Source organism: Phoca vitulina, unplaced genomic scaffold (assembly GCF_004348235.1).
Source record: "Phoca vitulina isolate PV1807 unplaced genomic scaffold, GSC_HSeal_1.0 scaffold50, whole genome shotgun sequence".
In the NCBI taxonomy this organism is placed as follows: domain Eukaryota; kingdom Metazoa; phylum Chordata; class Mammalia; order Carnivora; family Phocidae; genus Phoca; species Phoca vitulina.
Genome location: NW_022589753.1, coordinates 10,714,068 through 10,734,638, shown reverse-complemented (window position 1 = coordinate 10,734,638; position 20,571 = coordinate 10,714,068). Strand labels below are relative to the sequence as shown.

General features: G+C 53.5%; 1 protein-coding gene across 3 annotated transcripts in view; it reads left to right on the top strand.

Annotated features, from left to right (window-relative positions):
• The first annotated feature begins 2,503 nt into the window (after nt 1-2,503).
• The window catches only part of BCAS4 (breast carcinoma amplified sequence 4), a 54,966-nt gene continuing 36,898 nt past the window's right edge, over nt 2,504-20,571 (top strand). For all 3 annotated transcript variants that reach the window (XM_032387752.1, XM_032387750.1, XM_032387751.1), the window contains exons 1-2: nt 2,504-2,728; nt 17,829-17,900. In XM_032387752.1, coding sequence (XP_032243643.1) covers nt 2,549-2,728; nt 17,829-17,900 — 252 coding nt within the window. In that variant the 5' untranslated portion in view covers nt 2,504-2,548. The remainder of the gene's footprint in view (nt 2,729-17,828; nt 17,901-20,571) is intronic.

Genomic DNA, 20,571 nt, shown 5'->3' with positions numbered 1-20,571 from the left:
TTTGTAGCTGGAGGTGAAGCCGGATGGGGGTGGGGAGGGTGGCAGGGTGTGTGACCCTGGGGCCCAGCTAAGGGACTCCTACTGTGGCTCCAGGGGGCCTCGCCCCCCACCCCCCAGGCTGGGAGAGAGCCCGCTGCTTGCACCCGCGGAGGACTCCCAAGCAGGAGACCAGAGGCGCAGCTCTGAGCCGGGCTTGGGCGCCAGAGGGAGCTCGTGGGGACACGCCACGGCTCCATCCCTGCAGCTGGTTCAAACTGGTTTGGGCAGGGTGCGGCCCTGGCAGGCTGCATGCCAGGCCTCAGGCTTGCTGCCTGCCCCTGGGTCTCCCCAAGAGCTGGGGACCGGAGGCAGGGTGCTGGGGCACAGCCAAGCAGCACTGAGAGGCCCGGAGACTTTTACAGTCAGTCCCCTTTGTTGAAAACCATTGATGTGGCCTCCCACGGGGGTCCCCGGGGAATGCCCCCAGCAAGAGGGAGCCCCTAAATAGGGGTCATTCCCAGACTTTGGCGAGCATCAGAATCAACTGCAAAGCTGTTAAGAGGCAAATGCCTATAGCTCCCCAGAGATTCTGATTCAGAAAGTTGTGGGAGGGCTCCGGGCATCTGTATTTTTAGCAAAATGTTTCTAAGGCATAATCACACATTTAGGGGGAAGAAAAAAAATCCTGACAGCAAAATGACTGTTGGCTAGCCAGCTCAGCCCAGGGTAGAAATCACTGAGAGGCTGGTGAAGAGCACAGATCCTTCCCCAGATACCCCGTCTCCGGGGCAAGGGGGTCTGAGCAATCTGCACTTTTAGATAATATCCCAGGCCTTTTATTTGCCTTGCTTTTAATGAGTCATTTTGGGCATTCAATAGGTTTAACTCTGACAGCAAACATCAGCAGAAGAAAGAAAACGTTACAAATATAATCGAAACCCCGTTCATAAGCCTTCTCCATCCCCTCCCCCCACCACTTTCCTGCATGTGGCCTGCACGGTTCCCAGGCGCCGCTTTATACGTGTTCTCCATATGGTTGTAGCCATACACAATCTACAGTGCGGTTTTGCATGTTTTTAAAAACTTTATGTTAATGGCAGCGTGCCCTACGGAGCCTTCTGCAACTTGTCTTTTTTTTTTTTTTCTTTCTTTCTTCTTAGCATTATGTTTGTGAGTCTCATCCACCAGGGGAAGTTTGCTGAAGTCATCTGAAGTCAGTTCTGGGCTTTTCTGAGAGAGGGTCCCAGCCCACCTGCAGGGGTGAGGGTCTGGGCTTGGTTCCTGGGTGTCTGTGTGATGAGAGGCAGGGCTCTGAGCATCAGGAAAATCACGACGGTAATGAACGGCCAAATTCAGGTTCCGTGAGTTCCTATCAAGTCCTTTAACGAACCACCTGTGGCCCAAATCTTTGCCAAGATATTTCCAGAAAGCGACCCTGACTTGAGGGCCCGAATGTTTGGGCAGAGATATGGAGAAATGGGCGGGAAGCAGATGTGGAAGTGGGAATTGTACGAATCGTACGGTGACAGCTCACCCACAAGACGGATCGAGCATGTGCTTACGTCCCCTACCTAGGGTTGTCAGATAAACTCTGCATTTAGATTTAACCGGGGGCCGGGCGGGGAGGGGGGCGAGGGGAGGGGAGCGAGGAACGAGGGGCGTGGCGTATATTTATTTACAACCCTAAGCCCAGCCTGATTTTGCTCCACGAATGCAACATTAAAAAAAAAAAAAAAAAAAGGACGTCATAGGAAAAATTAGAACTCTGGACTTCCCTATACCTCCACGATTTTTAGGATTTTCCTCATTAGGATTTCCTCATTGGGTCTACACAAACCTCCCAGGGGTGTGTGTGTATGCGGGGGAGGTGGGTCAAACTTAGAGCATTTACGAATTCCCTGGGGGGTTTATTTTAAAAGCTGCTCCTGGGAGGAAAAGGACCACTACAGCCGGTTTCCCTAATTCCCAGGACTCTCCGCCTGGCGCAAACAAGTTGCTGGAATTAGGGCGGCCTTGGGGGCGGGCGCTTCGGTCTTTAAATGAAAGGATCCCCTGGACGGCCGTTCTCTATCCTGGATGCTGGAATCACCCGCGGAGCTTTAAAACCTACTGATGCCCAAGCCCCACCCCCGGGATTCCGGCTGAATCGGCCGGGGTGAGGCCTGGCTTCCGGGCTTCTGAAAGCTCCCCGGGGCATTCTAAAGTGCTGTGGGGGCTGGGAACCGTGGCTCCGCCCGGATTCCAATGAAAAGGGGTGGTCTATACTGGCGGTTCTCAAACTCGGCTGTATGTTGGCATCACCAGGCGAACTTCAGAAAATACTGGTGCCCAGGTCCCAACCCTAGAGACTGTGTGTGAGCGGGACTTTGGAGGTTTTAAGGGTCCCAGGTGATTGCAATCTGCAGGCGGGTTCGAGAAGCTTTGCTCTACCAGGTGGTGCGAGGGCCGGGCGCAGTGAGCGCCGCGCGCCACTGGGTGGCGCTGCCCACTCGGCCCGGCGCTCGGGGAGGCGCGCTGGGCCGCGGCCGGGTGCGCACCTGCCCCGCCTCCTCCAGGCGGGCCACGGGGCATGCAGCCGGTCGGGGGCGGGGCTCCGAGGCCGGGATGCGGCCCCGGGCTCCCCGGCAGCCTCCGCCAGCTGGACCCCGTCGCGCTCCTGATGCTGCTCGTGGACGCCGACCGGCCGGAGCCCGTGCGCAGCGGGGCGCGCGAGCTCGCGCTCTTCCTGACCCCCGAGCCCGGGGCCGAGGTAGGGGACGGGGGATGGCAGTAGGCGAAGCCGGGTCTCGGGGTTGGGGGGTCTGGGCCCTCGCACCCCGGGGCAGGAAAGGGTGGGTGCGGCCTCCGGAGCGCCGGGACCCGAACCCTTGGCGTCCGCGCCGCATCCTCTCGCACCCGGCGCAGGGGCCCGAGGGCCGCCTCCTTTGCGGAGAGGTGATGCCTGGCGCCACCCAGAGATACGCGGCAGGTCGCGCCGCTCCCTCCTCCAGCCGACAAGGCCCCCGGGGACCCAGACTCGCGTCGCATCCCGACCAGGGCCCCCAGCATCGGCGGGGACGGGGGAGCGAGGCGCGCTCGGAGCTGCTGCCCTTTGCCAGGCGGGGCCCTGGGGAGGCCGGCCCCGGGTCCTGCCCCGGCCGGGCGCTCAGCCCTCTCGGCTCCGAGCCGGGTGCAGAGGCCCGGGAGGAGGCGGGCAGGCTGCGTCTGTGCGGGGAAGCCCCGGGCCTTGGTCCTGCTGTTGCTAAGAGGGAAAATACCTCGTCTCTATCTGTACTTTCTATTTTAAAAGCACAGAATAAAAAGTGGATCTGAAACTAGGCCCTTCATCTTCCAGCTGAAGCCAGTCTGTTAACAGTGCCGTGAAAAATGTTATTTATCCAAGTCCGCCAGGAGTTATTTAAGGCTTGAATTCAACTCATTCTCTTTTTAAATCTCAAAAGCAGGACGGAAGTACAGCCAATAAAGGGTGAGCACCCTCTCCTTTTTCTCTGCATCCCCAACTCCAGTCCCCAGAGATAACCATCACCAACAATGTGGTGTACCTCATCCCAGACACTTAAAAAATGCATTTACAAACGTGGGTGTGCATATATATTAATAATACTGTGTGTTATCTTTTGTAAAACCCCACATGATACTGTAATACTGTTCTGCAATTTGCTTTTTTCCACTCAAAATAGCATGGACAAATGGGGAGTGACTGCTAATGATGAGGTACAGGGCTTTTCAGGGTGATGAAAATGTTCTGGGATTAGTGGTGATGGTTGCACAACTTTGTGAATATACTGAAAACCACAGAACTGTACACTTCTAAAGGGTGAATTTTATGATACGTGAATTACATCTCAATTTTACAAAATAGCGTGGACATATTTTCATGTCAGAATGTATCCATAAGAGCTGTCCAATAGAAATATAATCTGAGCCACAAATATGAGCCATTCATGTAATTTGAAATGTTCTGGAAGCCACATAAAAAAGGAAAAAGAAACAGGTGAAATTAGTCTCAATATACTTAAAGTAACAGTGCCTCCAAAATGTCAATCGTTTTAACATGTAATCAATGTAAAAAAAAATTTAACGAGATTTTTACTTTTTTTTGGTACTAGGTTTTCAAAATCAGGCTTTTAATTTTTTTATTTTTGAAAGCGAGAGAGAGATGGGGAGGGGGAAGGGCAGAGGGCGACGGAGAGAGAATCTTAAGTAGACTCCACTCCCAGCTCAGAGCCCGTCTTGGGGCTTGATCTCACGATCCCAAGATCATGACCTGAGCTGAAATCAAGAGTTGGACACTTAACCAACTGAGCCACCCAGGCAGCCCCAAATCAAGCTTTTATATTGAACTTACAACACATCTCTGTTTGGACCAGCCACATTCTAAGTGTTCAATAGTCCTGTGAGGCTGGTGGCTTCCGTGTGGGAGAGCGCAGGTCTCTATCATTCTTTGTCTTCGTAATATCCCACAAAGAAGTAATAATTACTCCTGTTTCCTGGGCACATACTAGTGCTAGCAGTGTGCCAAACCCTGTTCCCACCGACCCAGTGGCCAGGAGGTTTTTAGGTCGATTTTATAGCTGAGGAAACGGAGGCCCTCACAGAATCAGTGCCATCCGCTGGAGGGACTGTAATTTATGACCCCTGCCCCCAGGGACGGACGTTCGGGTTGTCTACAGTTTTTCACTGGTTTAAGGAATGTGAGTGTCTTTCTCGTTCCTTCTCTCCCTTGCTCTCAGCAGAGAGATGTCATTGTGCCCAGCGGCTGAACCTCAGCTTCATTTTGTCTCTATTAGGGACAGCCTTCAAGAGAAACTGCGTGTATTAACTTCATTTTCTCACTCAGGGCTCTCTTTAACTCAGACACGGGCTGGCTCACACTCATTTGTGAGGGATGTAATGAAGAGCCCAGCTCCCTGTAGCTCGGTGCAGCAATAAACCCACTTAGAGCGCTGTCTGAAGTTTATTTACCAGAAGAAGCAGAAACTGCTGGAGCAGAGTCACTTGCAACCTCTACTTAAAGTTTAATTCATTAGTGGGTCCCCGCACTGAGGCTCTTTGCAGCTGGGTCAATGAGCTGGAAAAGGGAGATCTGGTTTGGGAACAGGCCTGGACAGCTGGGCCCTTCTCCCGGGGCCACTTCTGGCTTTTAAATGGATCCCAGACCAGCCGACTCCAGTCCTAGGGGTGTCCTGGGGTTCCCAGTGAATGGGCCTGCTGCATGTAACACCTTGAACCTCTACTACGTACGTGCCAGGAGCTGGGGACAGCAGTGAAACATGCAGGGGCCCTGCTCTCAGGACACCATTGGACCAAAGACACGTCACACACAAAAGCTCTAGATGGTGACGCGGTGGTGTGGTAGAGGGTATCAGTGTGAGTCAGCAGGACAGGGGGCGGGCAAGGTCTCTCCAGGGAAGCGGAGACCTGAGTGGTACCCACTGAAGAATGTGCAAGAAAGAGGAAGCCCAGGGACCTGACTTTTTTGGGGTGCAGTCAGGGAGGGCTTCCTTGAGGCGGCAGCATTTTAGGTTGAGCCCTAAAGTGTGAATGAGACCTGGCCAGGCTAGGAGGAGAAAAATCACCCAGGCAGAGGGAACAAAACCTGCAGAGGCCCTGGGGTGGGACGAAGCAGGGTGCCCTTCGGGATAGAAGAACAGCAGGTGGGAGGGGGAGCCATGGGAGGTGTGGCTAGCGAGGAGGGCAGAAGCCATGCCCAGGACTGCAGTCTGTCTCCCAGGATCCAGGCGCTGCTGCAGGGTCGCATGCGACAGCAGCGGGCAGGTGAGTGTTTTACTGTTTCCCGTGCCTTTAGGGTATTCTGTTCAACCGGTTTTTTGTGTGTTTTACTTTCTCTCTTTTTCTGGTTTGAACTTCCTCTTTCAGGAGGAGTTTCAGGGCAGTCTCCAGATGGCAGAGAGAGAGAGAGACGTTTGCCTCTTGGGTGCGCTCTGATTTATGGGGGCAGGTCGCTCAGGGCGCTCCCGAATGGCTGAGTGCTGATACCCACCCACGGGTGAATTCCTGGCCAGGCTCTTTCAAAATCCTGTTTGGTTCCTCTGCTGGGACACAGGACAGGCTTGTGAGGTTCATGGCCTGGATGGAAGGAAGTCAAGTCAGCACTTTCTCAGGCCCAGGGTCTCTGCTTGAGTGAGCAGAGGATGATGGCGGAGAAAACACCTGGGTCTTTTTTTTTTTTAAGATTTTATTTATTTATTTGACAGAGAGAGTGAGTTAGCGAGAGCAGGAACACAAGCAGGGGGAGTGGGAGAGGGAGAAGCAGGCTTCCCGCCGAGCAGGGAGCCCGACACAGGGCTCGATCCCAGGACCCTGGGATCATGACCCGAGCCGAAGGTAGACGCCCAACGACTGAGCCACCCAGGCGCCCCAACACCTGGGTCTTTTAACTGCATGTGGACTAGATCAGCGGTTGCAAACTGGTGGCCCCCAGTGCTGAATCTGGCACTCTGATGTGATTGGATCTGTCAACGTAGGGTTTCTTAAATGGAGGATTCTCATGAAAAGCTCTGAGTTTCTGGTTTATTTAAAATATTAGGCAGTCTATTGTTTTGTTTTGTTTTTAAGTAAGCTCTATGCCCAATGTGGGGCTTGAACCCACCACCCCGAGTTAAGAGTCACCTGCTCCACCAACCGAGCCAGCCAGGCGCCCCTCAGTCAGCAGAGCAGGTGACTCTTGATCTCAAGGTCATGAGCTCAAGCCCCACGTTGGGCATCGAGTCACAAAAATGAAATAAAACATTAGCCGGTCTGGTAGGTCTGGGTCCCTGTTTGCCACAGTCCGCACTCCTCCCTGTTGTCTTCCCCGTACCGAAGCTAGCGTCAGTTACCATTTACCTTTGTGCTTGAACTTTTGATTTTTCTTTCTTTTTTTTTTTTTTTAAAGATTTTATTTATTTATTTGAGAGAGAGAATGAGAGAGAGAGAGCATGAGAGGGGGAAGGGTCAGAGGGAGAAGCAAACTCCCTGCCGAGCAGGAAGCCCGATGCGGGACTCGATCCTGGGACTCCAGGATCATGAACTGAGCCGAAGGCAGTCGCCCAACCAACTGAGCCACCCAGGTGCCCAAACTTTTGATTTTTCTGTCATCTTGTAGGGGAAAAAACGGAACGACTTCTCCAAACCATGTGTTTGGACTAAAGTAGGAAAACAAACTAGCCAAGGATACCCTGGAGTTTCATGAAAAAAGACATCAAAGAGGCTGTTTCTTTGTGAAAGCAAAGGATGCTCTATTACGTCCATCCTGCAAACACCATGTGCTTATGCCCACCTCCCCCCCAACATGGGTCCTGCCCTTGTGACCTGCTGGTCCACTTTCCGAGTTCAAGTGGGGGATGTTCAGATGCCCTGTCTCCAGATGTAGTTCTGTGTTCATTTATTCCTCAGATCTTCATGGTGAGCCCGCTGGGTGCCAGGCACTGTGCTGGGTGGGGTACCAGGGAGAGGCCTGCGAGGCCGAGAGGGTGCCTGCCCTCAAGGACTGGTGTCGCAGTGAGGGAGGTGAGCAGACAGTCATGATCAAGCAGAGTCATTAAATGGTGCTCAGTGCCATGAAGGAGACAGTGGAGGGACGATGACAGACACACAGGGAGGCTTGGAGGGAACCACCAGGCAAACCTCCAGCAGCGCGTGCATGGCCGAGGGGCAAACGTGAGGAACGGGGAGTGGGTGGACCTCGGCGGCCAAGGGCGAGAGTGGGCAGGGCGAGACCAGGGCCCAGGGCCAGGGGGAGGGCTCTGGATTCGATCCTAGGGTCCTGGCCGTGAGCAGGGGTGCGCTGGCCCTCAGCAGGGGAAAGCCGTGATCAGGTTCCTGGCCTCACGGCTACAGGGCTGGAATGTGTTTGCAGAGGCTGGAGCGGGAGCAGGGGAACCACAGATGCGGCCGTCCGAGGGCACGTGGCCTGAGCTGGCCATGTTCCCTGAATCAGAACCTTTGGAGGTGTGAGGGGCCAAGGCCAAGGCGGGTACTTGAAGGGGGCAGCCTCTCTCAGAGGGAAGTTCCTGTCTTTCTACCCAGTGGAAGGGGTCATCCCTGGGTCTGAACATCCTGCGGAGGGAGTCAGCTCTGGGTGGCAGCGCCCGGCTCCAGGGGAGAAAGGCGAGGTGCACGGAGGTGTGCGTGGTGTATACAACAACATAAACAGCAAAAAACCCACACCTATTTCATGCATCTATAAATAGAAGATGAAGTCAAAGCAGTCTCCAGGGGTGGGGCGGGGCATAGCCAAGGTCGAGAGCGCCGATATAGGGCATGGTACCCAAACTTTGCGGAAGGTTGGAGTCCTCTGGGGATCTTCAAAAAAATCATTCTGGTGCTTGTCACGTGTACCACCCCCAGCAGCCCCCCAAACCCCAGGTAGTCTGATTTCACTGGTACGAGTGCCACCTGGACACTGGCATTCTGAAAGCTCTCCAGCAGGGTTTTAAGCCTGGAGTGACCTAGACTGATGGGTGTGTTGGAAAATCAGTGTGGTTGCTGATTATGGGGGGCCACCTGTGAACAAGGCCCAGGGCTGGGGGGCTGGGCTGGTACACCCCCCTGGGGATTCTGATGGCCAGCCTGCTTCCAGCGGCAGCGCCACGAGGGAGCCCGTCTGTCCTGCCTGCTGCTTTGTCCACAGCACCGAGTGACTTGGTCCATATCAGTTAAAGAAACATCCTTTATGGCTATGTGGACCCCCCCAATCCTGCTCCTGCCCAGGCCTCGTGGGGGGGGGGCGCGGGCTCTGAAGCCACTCGGCCTGGGGTCGGACCTCGGCCCTGTGCTCAGTGCCCCTCTGCGCCTCGAAGGCTCATCTCATACGGCAGTTGGGGGGTTGGATGAGTGAATCCACAGGCGACGTGTGGCGCGGGGTCTGGCCCGTGGTCAGCAGGCTGGGCAACATCAGCTGCGGTTGTTCGTTCACTCATTCTGCAGGTGTTGGTCGAGCAGGTGCTGGGTGCAGACACCTTCCCAGGTGCTGGGAGGGAGAATACGTGAGCGATGCTTTTGTCCTTAGGGACAGCAGGTGTGGGGGTTGATGCACAATAATTGTTCGGTACAGTGTTGGGCAGTGGGGATTTCGGCCCTTTCCAGCGCTTCACTGGTGCTGAAGATCGTGAGTTTTCACTCACCAGCACGGCCTCGTGGAGGCCTGGAAACCCGGTGTTCACTCTTTGTCCTGCGTACGTGATTCCGGTTTTGGGTTTGCAAAACGAGGTTGCTGAGCCCACGGTCCACATGAGCCACAAGTTTGCCTAAAGCTGCCTTGGGTTCTGAATCATTCCTTGGTGCAAGTGTGACAGAAATGTGGCCTCAGTGTTCTTTTCAAGTGAACTGGAGTTCGTTTTGCTCTTAAAATAAGTTTTGTTTTAAAAAATAAAACGTGGGGCACCTGGGTGGCTCAGTCACTAAGCGTCTGCCTTCGGCTCAGGTCATGATCCCAGGGTCCTGGGATCGAGCCCCGCATTGGGCTCCCTGCTCAGCGGGAAGCCTGCTTCTCCCTCTCTCACTCCCCCTGCTTGTGTTCCCTCTCTCACTGTGTCTCTCTCTGTCAAATAAATAAAATCTTTAAAAAAAATAAAATAAAAATAAAAAAATAAAAAATAAAACGGGTCTGCATACATCACAAAATTCCAAGGTCCCAGTGGCCAAGGAGTGGTTAGGGCGCTTCCTCCCACCCAGTTCCCCGGCCCCTTGCTGCTCGAGTGGAGGCCACCGCTGTTCCTGTCCGTGTCCCCTTCCCACAGGCATCACAGGTCCTTCCCCAGCCCCACCTGTAGCCTTCCATTGGTGTATCCTGCTTCTTTCACTCAGTATGTCTTGGAGATCTTCCCGTATGAGCACATAGAGAGCTGCCCGATTATTTTTAGCTGCTCAACAGAATTGCATTGTCTGGATTTCAGTTCAGGCAGCCATTTCTCTACTGATGGATGATTAAGTTACGTGGATTCTTTACTCCCACAAAACCTGTTGCAAGAGGAGCTCTGTCCACACATCATTTTGCATTTGTGCAAATATGTCTGTCAGATAAATACCTCGTGGGGGAATTCCTGGGTCCAACGGTACCTGCATTCTAAATTTTGGTTGCTGTTGCCAAATAAACCCTTTTAGAAACCAGGATCAGGGCAAGCGTGGTAGAGTGGCTCAAACCTTGAGGTCAAGGGTCCCTCAAGGCCTGGATGGGAACTCTTTTTTTTTTTTTTTAAGATTTTATTTACTTATTTGACAGAGAGAGAGACAGTGAGAGAGGGAACACAAGCAGGGGGAGTGGGAGAGGGAGAAGCAGGCTTCCCGCCGAGCAGGGAGCCTGATGCGGGGCTCGATCCCAGGACCCCGGGATCATGACCTGAGCCGAAGGCAGACGCCAAACAACTGAGCCACCCAGGCACCCCTGGATGGGAACTCTTGTTTGCCCCGTTTTGGGGCCCGAGAGGAAGGAGTTCCTGTGTCCTCTCTTTGGGAAGTGGGTTGTCTCCGGACGCGTCGGGTCCGTCCAGGCCCCAGCTCCCCGGGGGCCCTTCCATCCTGCACACAGAGACGAGGCTGTTCTTTCTGCCTCCTGTCAGGCTGGCAGAAGAGTGGACGCCGACATTAACAAGGCCTTTACTTTGCTGTCATCTGAAGGGGCCCCCACGACTGCTTTGGGAGAAGAGGTGACATTCCTGTTTGCGTGTCCAGGGCGAGGGCAGGCCCCACGGTCCTTCATTTTGGCCCCGGTCGGTCGTGTCCTTGGGGACCCCGGGCCCACCCAGCCGGAGGAAGCCCAGGGGGCAGGCAGCAGGCATGGTGTCGGCAGAAGCCGAAAAACCCGCCCTGGAACTTGGCTCGGCTGCAGGTGGGTGTCCTCTGGCTGGCACTGTGATTTGATTTGAAAAATGCTAAGTAGTTGCCAAATTCTAAAAAAGAGGAGTTTTCTCATAAAAAATCCAATGTCTGTCTTCTCTGAAATATTGCAACAGAAGAGGTCTTCAGTGGCCCTGTTCCTGGCCTGGCTGAACGGGCCTTGTGCTTTCCTAGGAGGGTTCTCACGTGCACGTGTGCGTGCGTGTGTAAACCGCGTTATTGCGATATAATATACCATACAATTAAAGTGTACAACTTAATGGCTTTTTGTGGAGCCATCAACCCAAATCAATTTTAGAACATCTTCATTACCCCCAGAAGAAACCCTGTATCCCTCAGCTCCTGTTCCCCAATGACCCTCATTGGTCTATTTTCTGTCTCTATAGATTTGGCTATTCTGGACAATTCATATATGCTTACTTTTTATTTATTTTTATTTTTTAAGATTTATTTATTTGAGAGAGAGAGCATGAGCAGGGGGAAGGGCAGAGGGAGAGAGAGAAGCAGACTCCCTGCTGAGCGCAGAGCCCCATGCGATGCAGGGCTCCGTGCGGGGCTCGATCCTACGACCCTGAGATCATGACCTGAGCTGAAGCCAAGAGTCGGACGCTCAACCAACTGAGCCACCCGGGTGCCCCATATATCCTTGTGTTTTAAAGACACAAGCCAGAGGTTTAAAGGCCACACTCAGCCTGCAGACAGGTTTGTTTGGCTGTCATACTGTGTTTTAATTTGGGGGGTTTTGAATTCTCAAACTGGGAAAGGTTGCATAAATTCCTGGGTCACTGTCTGTCTTGAACGAAACAGGTTTGGCACATTCCCACCTGGTTCACTCTCTGGGGTCCAGTAGCAGCCGCCCACTTTAGATGGGGAAGGGGTCTCCTGTTATCCACAATCCCCACCCCTCCCTGTTGTCTCTCTGCCTGGAAACTGGGTATTAGCTGCCACTCACTATCCTGTGTTTGCTCTGTGTTTCTTAGAGAAAAGTAGAAGGTCTCTTTCAAATGTGAGAAACTGAAAATAAGCAGTGTGCAGAAAGCATATTCCCTTGTAGTCATTTCCTGCCTGGCTTCTGTGTCCACTGCATTGGAAGGCGGTAGGGTCCCAGTTACAACCGTCTTTCGTATGGGTATGGCATCTCACCGAGAGTAACCCAGAGAAGTTACTTCATTGACCCTTCTCAGCTTCCATCTCACGGCAGAGTCTGAGGATTGTTTTCCCCCAACTTTCAGATGGTAAACCAGGGCACGGAGATGTCAGAGTATAGTTAAGACCACACAGCATAACATGCAAGGGTGGGGCCGGAGCGCGGTCTGGGCTGCGGTTCTCAGGCTATAGCCCCGCCAGGAAGGCTTCTTTCTTCCTCCTTCCCTTGCTCATTTTTCTTTTCTTCCCTGCTCCCTTCTTCCCTCCTTTCCTGCAACAGGTGTTCTCTGGGCACTGTACTGGTTACCAATTGCCAGGTAACAAACTAGCCCAAGTCTTCATGGCTGAAAACAGCCACCGTGTTATGGTACGTGATTCTGCAGGTCTGCGGGGCTCCCCTGAGCGGTTCTGCACCCACAGTGCTGGCTGGGCTCCGGGGGCTGCATTCTGCTGGAGCCTGGCTGTACGCAACATGGCCTCACTCATGTCAGGCAGTTGGTGCTGGCTGGGGGCCTCAGTCCTCCAGCGGCCACTCTCGTCCTGTGGTCTCTAGCAGCATTGCCTACACTAATTCCCATGGCCACTGTCTTCCGAGAGGGTGAATCAGATGCTGCAAGGTCTCTTGATGTCACAAAGCATTGCTTGCAGCCATTTTATTGGTCAGAGCAAGTCACGGGCCAGGCCAGATGCGGGGGGAGGGAAGAGTGGATCCCACCTCTTCCTGGGCAGGGTGGCAGAATCAGATTGCACAAAGGTATGCAGACGGGAGAGGGTCAGAGGGACAGCTCCGCAAGCGTGAGGCACCTACTAGGTGTCAGGCATTGCTCTGGGCCCTGGGAATGCAAAGGTGAATGGAAGGCACTAAGACCCCTGCCCTGTGTGGGCTTTTATTTGGGTGGAGGAAGATGACACGAAACAGGCAAAATGTATAAGATGTTAGACAGTGATGAAGGCTGAAGAGAGAAATAAATTGGTGCAGGACAGGGAGTGGTGGGGACTACAAGGCCAGGGAAGGCCTCACTGAGGAGAGATGGTTGAGCAAAGGCCAAAAGGAAGTGTGCAGTGAGCTTTGTCAATAATGGGAACAGCAGGTGCAAAGGCCCTGGGGTGAGGATGTGGTTGGTGTAGTTGATGGGGAGTGAGCTGTGGACAGTGAGGTCAGAGAGCAGATGGAGGGTCCAGATGGTGTGGGGCTGGTGAGGCATCTATTAGGTGTTTGCTGAGGGAGGTGGAGGACAGGGGAGGACTTTTTTTTGTTTCTAATTCAGATATAATTCATGTAACAAAACATTTACTATTTTAAAGTATACAGTTCAGTGGGTTTTAGTCCATTCACTATGTTGTGCAAACATCACCATGACCTCGTTCCAGAGCATTTCCGTCCCCCAAGAAAGGAACCCCATGACCGTTAGCACTTCTTCCCTCATTCTCCCGCTGCCCATTACCCCCCAGCCAGTGATCTGCTTTCTGTCTCTGTGGATTTGCCTCTTCTGAACATTTCACCTAAAAGGAATCATGTGATACTTGGCCTTTTGTGTCGGGCTTCTTTCACTCAGCTTCATGTTTTCGAGGATTATCCATGCTCTAACATGTATCAGGTCGACATTCCTTTTTATTGCCACATAATATTTCTTTTCTTTTCTTTTTTTTTTTTTTTTAAAGATTTTATTTATTTGTTTGACAGAGAGCACAAGAGGGGCAGAGGCAGAGGGAGAAACAGGCTCCCCGCTGAGCAGGGACCCCGATGCAGGACTCGATCCCAGGACCCCAGAACCATGACCTGAGCCGAAGGCAGATGCTTCACCGACTGAGCCACCCAGGCGCCCCTGCCACATAATATTTCCATAGCATGGACGTGGCACATTTTGTTTGTTCATTCATCACTTGATGGACCTTAAATTGGTTCCACTTTTTGGCTCTCATGAATAATGCACACGTTTTCGTAAGAACATCGTGTTCCCAGTTCCCTGGGCTATGTTGCTGGCTCACAGGGTAACTGCATCTCACCTTCTGAAAGAGTGCCAGACTGGGGTCCACAGCAGCGGCGCCGGGTCACACGGCCCCCAGCGGCGTGCCAGGGTTCCAGGGGCTCCCGACGCTTAGTGGCATTTGTCATCGTCCAGTTTGCAGCTGTAGGGGTCCGGTGGCCGTGAGGCCAGACGGCGGAAGACTTCCGCCAACGAGGGCTTTGGTTTTGACAGAGGAGTAAGCGGAAGCGGGGGCCAGCGAGCGAGGACTGTGCCCGGTGCCAGGGTGGCGGCGAGGGGGGCGGACAGAAGCGGTGGGCTTCGGGCCACGGTCTGAAGGCGGCCCAGAGAGGATTTGCAAACACACTGGATGGGCCGGGCTGAGGAAGGAAGGTGCGTCAAGGATGCTCCCAGGTGCGGGGGCCTGGGTGGCTCAGTCAGTTAAACGGCTGCCTTCGGCTCAGGTCATGATCCCAGGGTCCTGGGATCGAGTCCAGCATCGGGCTCCCTGCTCAGTGGGGAGCCTGCTTCTGCCTCTTCCTCTGCCTGTCTCCCACTCCCCCTGCTTGTGCTCTCTCTCTCTCACTCTCTCTCTCTGTGTCAAATAAATGAATAAGTCTTAAAAAAAAAAAAATAGGATGTGCCCAGGTGTCTGGCCTGAGCAATGGACAGTGGGGTTTCCACTTGCTGAGTTGGAGAAGCCCATGGTGGAGGGTCTGTTTGTGGGGTTTTGGGTGCCCGTCACTGGTGGGCCGGGACCGGCCCCGTTTTGACTCCCTGACATGCCCAGCTGGGAAGGTGGGATTGGCACTTGGGGAGTTTGATGTAAGAAAGGAGATGCCATGATTCACGTGTGTTAAAAATGCCCACCCACCGGCCCCGCCGGCCGTGCCCTGAGTGTCACTCCAGGCGAGCCATTTGCCTTCCCCTCGGAGTGGGACAGTTTATGCCCAGCGAGGTGCACAGGAGGGCGAGGGCATTCATTTCGCTGACGGGCTGGTGAACAAGGCGTGTGGGCTGCCGCCTGCAGGACTCTCATTTCTGAGGCCACTTAGGGGATTATCTTGAGAGAAAATTGTCCTGTGAATGATTTGTGGGCATGATGGGGTGGCTAATCCTGAGCTCCTTCCTGTTGGTTGGGAATGTCTCCGGGCTCGTTTCTCCTCAGCTGGCCAGTCAGCAAATGCTTTCTCAGCTCTCTCCTGCCCTGGGGCCCTGCCCCAGGATGGGGGGGGGAGGGGGGGGATGGCCGGCAGCAATAAAGGGGACACACCTCCCCTCCTCTCCAAAGAGCCTCTTCGTAGTTATAAACTTCAGCTCTTCAGAGTGCTCGGGGTCAAATCTGGCTTCAGGGTTTATTAGCTGTGTGACCTTGAGCGAGTGACTTAAGCTCTCTGGCCCTCTGTTTCTCAGTCCATAAAATGGGGGAAATTATAGCTCCTACTGTGTAGAGGTCTTGTGAGAACCAAATGAAATAATCCCTATATTAGCAATTAGCCATTGTTTTTATTATCTAGTGAGAGAGATACATAAAGCAACCACTTATTACACACCTACTGTGCGTCCGCCCTCTGTCAACTGATCGGACCGCATTCATTATGTGAGGTTAACGTCCTAACAACCTGCCAGGCCGCTGTGAAGGCAATATCACAGGGGAGCCGACCGAAGTGCAGAAGTCACACCCTTGAATGAAGGTCCCACGGTTGGCAAAAGAGAGGATGGGATTTGAACCCGGGACTGACTAGCCTCCTTCCCGAACCCGCCAGGGTAGGGGGAGATGTGCTTCCTCTGAGCAAAGAGCTTCAGGCCCCGCCGGGGAAGGAGGTGGCCCGTCCAGCTGGGGCGAGGGCATCCGTGTCCCTCTGCAGGTGTTGCCTTCCTCGGCGGGTCTGGGGTCTGGGGTGTCTGCACCTACACCCTGGGGGGAGCCTCCCCTGCCCATCTGTGCCCTTCTCCCGCTTCATCCCCCCCTCTGCGAGCAGAAGGAAGCGACCAACCTTCCTGTCTCCCATCTCTCTGGCCTCTTGTCTCCTTCCCTCCTTAGCGCATTAAAGGCTTCTTTTCCTGTGATCTTACTTCTTGGGGGGCGGAGAGAACTTCCTGTGTGTCTCTCAGTCCTCCCTCCGCTGTGGTCCCCTTCCTTGTCAAGCCTCCCCCGTGCAGGCACAGAAATAGTCCCAGCTGCGAGATGAAGGTTCCAGAGTTTAAAATTGCAACTCGGTACTATTTTTACTCCAGCCAGAAAGATTTTTTTTTTTTTTTGCACAGCCATTGATTTTGTGGTGTTAGCAACGGCTCCTGCCCCAAGCAGCGGGCCCCGGCAGGGCATCACCCTCTGTCCCGGGACAAGCAGGCGATGAGGGGAGGTGTCGGGGCACAGGTACCAGGCCTGCCCAGAAATGTCTGGGGCTGCCTCCCTGGAGCGGAACCGTCTGGCCCGGGTAAGCCCGAGCAAGTGGCTCACGTTCTCGGCGACCTTTCTTGCTAGATGCCTGGTCATTACAGAAACAAAACAAAACCGAAAAGAGGTATTTGAGAAGTCCTGAACACGGTCCATACTTGAGGGGGGAGAAAAAAGGTTCAAACTAATTTTTGCACACGTGATTTAAACGGGGTTGTAAATTGGCGGACCCTTTCAAGGTCATGTTTGGCTTGGCCCGTGCTTGGCAGGACATGAATCCATGCTACCATTTAAAAATTGGGACATTTTCATGGGCGCCTGGGTGGCTCAGTTGGTTAAGCGACTGCCTTCGGCTCAGGTCATGACCTGGAGTCCCGGGATCGAGTCCCGCATCGGGCTCCCTGCTCGGCAGGGAGTCTGCTTCTCCCTCTCCCACTCCCCCCTCTTGTGCTCTCTCTCTCTCTCACTCTCTCTCTCAAATAAAAAAAAAAAAAAATCTTTAAAAAATAAAAAATAAATAAAAAAATAAAAATTGGGACATTTTCCATAACTCTAAAATTTCTGGCTTCTCTTGAAAAATGGAAGGCTCTGGCAGCCCCGAGTCTGTGTTTACTGATGGCTGCTGGATGTTCTAGATTTGGGCAAGCACTTTCAGATCGCCGCAAAGCCCCGGCAGCCTGCTTTACTCCTTGATGTCACTCATGACGTCACTACCCAGCCCTGGTACCTCGAGGTTTGAACCCTTCAGATAACATAAAGCACTCGAGTCTCCCTTTGTTAGACACTGTTCCCCAATTCCTACTCCCCAGGGCCAAGGAAGCACCATTAATAGGTTGCCAGATAAACTACAGGATGCCCAGTTCAATTTGAATTTCAGATTGAATGATCATTTGGTGTAAGTACATCCCCTAACTACTAGCAGTTTGGTCTGGATGGTTCCAGGCCTTTCTGGTAAACCGCGTACGTCCTTCGTGTGTTGGTATAAGGATGGGTTTCTATTTCTGCCTCTTCTGCCTCTTGTGTTAACTCTCCGTGGTGTTTGTTAGGGGGTGTTTCTCACGGTTTGTAAGAGCTTTGAGGCTGTGGACTCAAGCCCAGTGGGAATCCTGGCCCCACCACTTGCTAGCTGTGTGAGCTCGAGCAGGCTTACCTCACCCCTGAGCCTCAGTTTCCTCATCTGAACAATGGGATAATAAGGGTAGCTTTGTCCTGTTTCTTGCTAGTTTTCATTCTTCTCCTCTCTTGTGAAATCTGCACGGAGTGGATGGGCCATGGTGGCTTTAACCAGGCCTCTGTCCACAGGCGTCAAGATTGTGGCCAGCTTATGACGATTTTAAATGAGGCTAGGAGAGGTTTTGAAAAGGGAAAGGAGGTCTGAAGGGAACTGGGCAGATAATCTTAAGATTTAGTTTGCTTTAAAAAAAAAAAAAAACAGTGAAGGGCGTTTGTCTCCCTGGAAACCACTTGCTAATCTCCAGGATATTGTCTCTTTTTAGGCGAAGGAGGTGGAGGAGACCATCGAGGGGATGCTCCTCAGGCTGGAAGAGTTCTGCAGCCTGACTGACATGGTGAGTGTCGGCCTGGGAGGCGTGGATTTAGGCCCAGGCCAGACTCCAGGCCCTTCCTGGAGTTTTCTGGGGAAGCCATTTTGGTGGTGATTTAGCAACCAGAAGGAATGGGGCAGCGGCCAGCGGTGAGGGGAAAACCACGCGCACACTCTCTCTCACACTCTCTCGCGCTCTCTCAACACCAAGGCTTCCTGAGGCGGCCATCTTGATAACGCCCATCCCCCCCCAGATGGCTCTTATTCCACCGAGGAGCCCGGCGTGGGCCACCAGGTGGCACTCTCGGGCACCGATGCGGGGAGCCGTTCAGCGGGGATGCTAAGACTATATTTAACTTTCCTCGGCTCTGCGCGGTCCGCCAGGCAAACATGGAGACGGCCAGGAAATGGCTTCAGGCCTGCAAGGCCTAGAGGAGCCTCTGGCCCAGGCTGTAGCCCGAGGCAGGGTTGGGCGTCAGGTTCCTTCCCGAATCCTTTTGCTCTCTCGGCTTTTGCCTCCCACTCTGTTCTGTTGGATCAAATCCCTTGGCTGGGTGGAGAAGAAGATGGAAGATGGTGCCTTAGGCCCAGAAGACAAGGTCTCCACTCCAAATCCTGTAAAAAAAAAAAAAAAATCTCCTCTAGATCCTTGTGTCCCCAGAACTGTAGCCAGCCAGGTGTGGGGCCCTGAGGAGCCATGATAGAATTTTCTGGAAGCTCCCAGCAGCCTGGGTTTAAGGCTTCTGCCCGAAGACCCAAAAGGTAGAGCTCCATATTGTGATCAGGCCCTGCCTCTCCCTGGAGCAGAGGAAGCCCAGCTGGAGCCAGGGGGGTAGATTTGTGCCCCTGTGAAGCACGTGTCTGGAGAAGTGTTTGTGAGAGCCCAAGGGTAAAACACTAACAGCAGACTGGACGTTTATTGAACACCTACTTGGTGCCAGACATGGTGTGAAGCGTGATGTCCGTATCACCCCATTTCTCCTTGAAGCAGCACAAGGCAATGGGCACCGTGTCATCCCCATTCATTCAACAGACCTTCCTCGTGCCATCCTATGGGGACACAGCAGTGAACAAGACAGAAATGTCCTCAAGAGAACATGTGTGTGTTTTTCTCTTGAGAACCAATTTTCTAGTTTGGGTGTGGGTCCAGGTGGGAGCCAGGAATGAGACAGACTTTGAACAGCCCAGATAGTCCTTTCTTCATCACCAGCCATTGGGCACCTTCCCTGACGGGGCGCCATGGTGAGCCTGAGGGTGCAAAGAGAGTCAGCTTTGTCTCCGTTCCCCCTGCTGCGGGAGCCCACTGTGTGTGACCAGGGCTGTCACCCAGTGTTGAAGCACCAGCCTGAAGGTGTGTTCAAGGTGAAAAGGGAGACTGCAGAGGTCTTGAAGAGGGAGAGAGGGTCTAGAAGGAACTGGGCACATGATCCTAAGACTTAATTTGCTTAAAAAAAAAAAAAAATGAAGAGCAGAGGCGTTAAATTCTGCCTGGGAAATTGGGAAGGCTTTGCAGAACAGGTGGTGATTAATTTGGGGCTTGAAGAAGGAACAGAAATAATTCAGCCGCCGGGGAGGGTGAGCGTCCAGACAGAGGCACCGACCCGTGGGTATGGTGTGCTGGGCGCAGTGTGGACCCTGGGGGCCCACAGGCAGGGGGCGGATTTGGAAGATGGGTGGACTGGTGACCCAGGGACACTCTGTTCTCAAGTTCAGCCATCCTCCTCCTTGAAAGGAGACCCATTATCTGCCTGAGGGGAGAGCTTGGGGCAGGAGTCAGCCTGGATGGGGAGAGGGGCCCGGCCACCCTGCCTTAGAAATCGCCAAGGCTTCCCGGGGTGGGGAGCTGAGTGTGTCACCTGGAGGCCAAGGGCTCAGGCAGCGCTGATAAGGCCCTCCTCGAACCAGAAGCCTGGCGATGCATTTCTACAAAGATTTTAAGACTGAGATCATGCACATGACCCATGGACCCAGTCCCGCCTACAGATATGTTGGATGTTTCTGGAAGGAAAAGAAAAAGGAATTTGCTGCTGACATTTATAGAATGTCATGCAAAAAATCAGGATTTCTGGCTTCTTTTGGAAGAGCAAAGATCTGGCTCCCCTGGGGTGCGTGGGCCCACCTGGCCAGCATGGGTCAGAGTGGTGTCGCGGTCACCCCGCTGTGGACAGCGCGTGAGCTCTCCAGCGGTCGCCGTCCACTGCTCCTGTGAGGGGCTCCCCGACTCCAGGGACACCTGCCAGGTGCATCCATCACGTGCTCGTGTGTTTTATGGCAGAGTGTGTTTCTCAGTACTTTGGGCCCTACTGAAAGCAGGCAAATGAAACGAGACCAAGAGGGTCCTGTGTTTTAAGAAAGGGAACAGAGTGGGGTTCCCATGGGGGGGACAACCATTTCATGAGTGTGTATGTAAACGAGTGCACCTGCATTAAGAGAATGTGTCTGTACGATGCTTTTGTGGCCCCTGCGACAGTGCTCAGTGCTGACGCCGTTTAGATTCTGGAAATCCTCCTGCCCCAACAGCTGAGGCTCAGTTTACCTGGTGCATCTGTGCACGTGGCACGGAGAGAGGCGTCCAGCTCTCAGCCTTGGCTTGGAACCTCCTTTTCTCGTTTGATCCAAGCTAGGGATGAGTGGGGACCTCTGGGGAGCAGGTGATGTCATACCATGGACACTGTCCCCTGGGTCCCTGCGTTGGC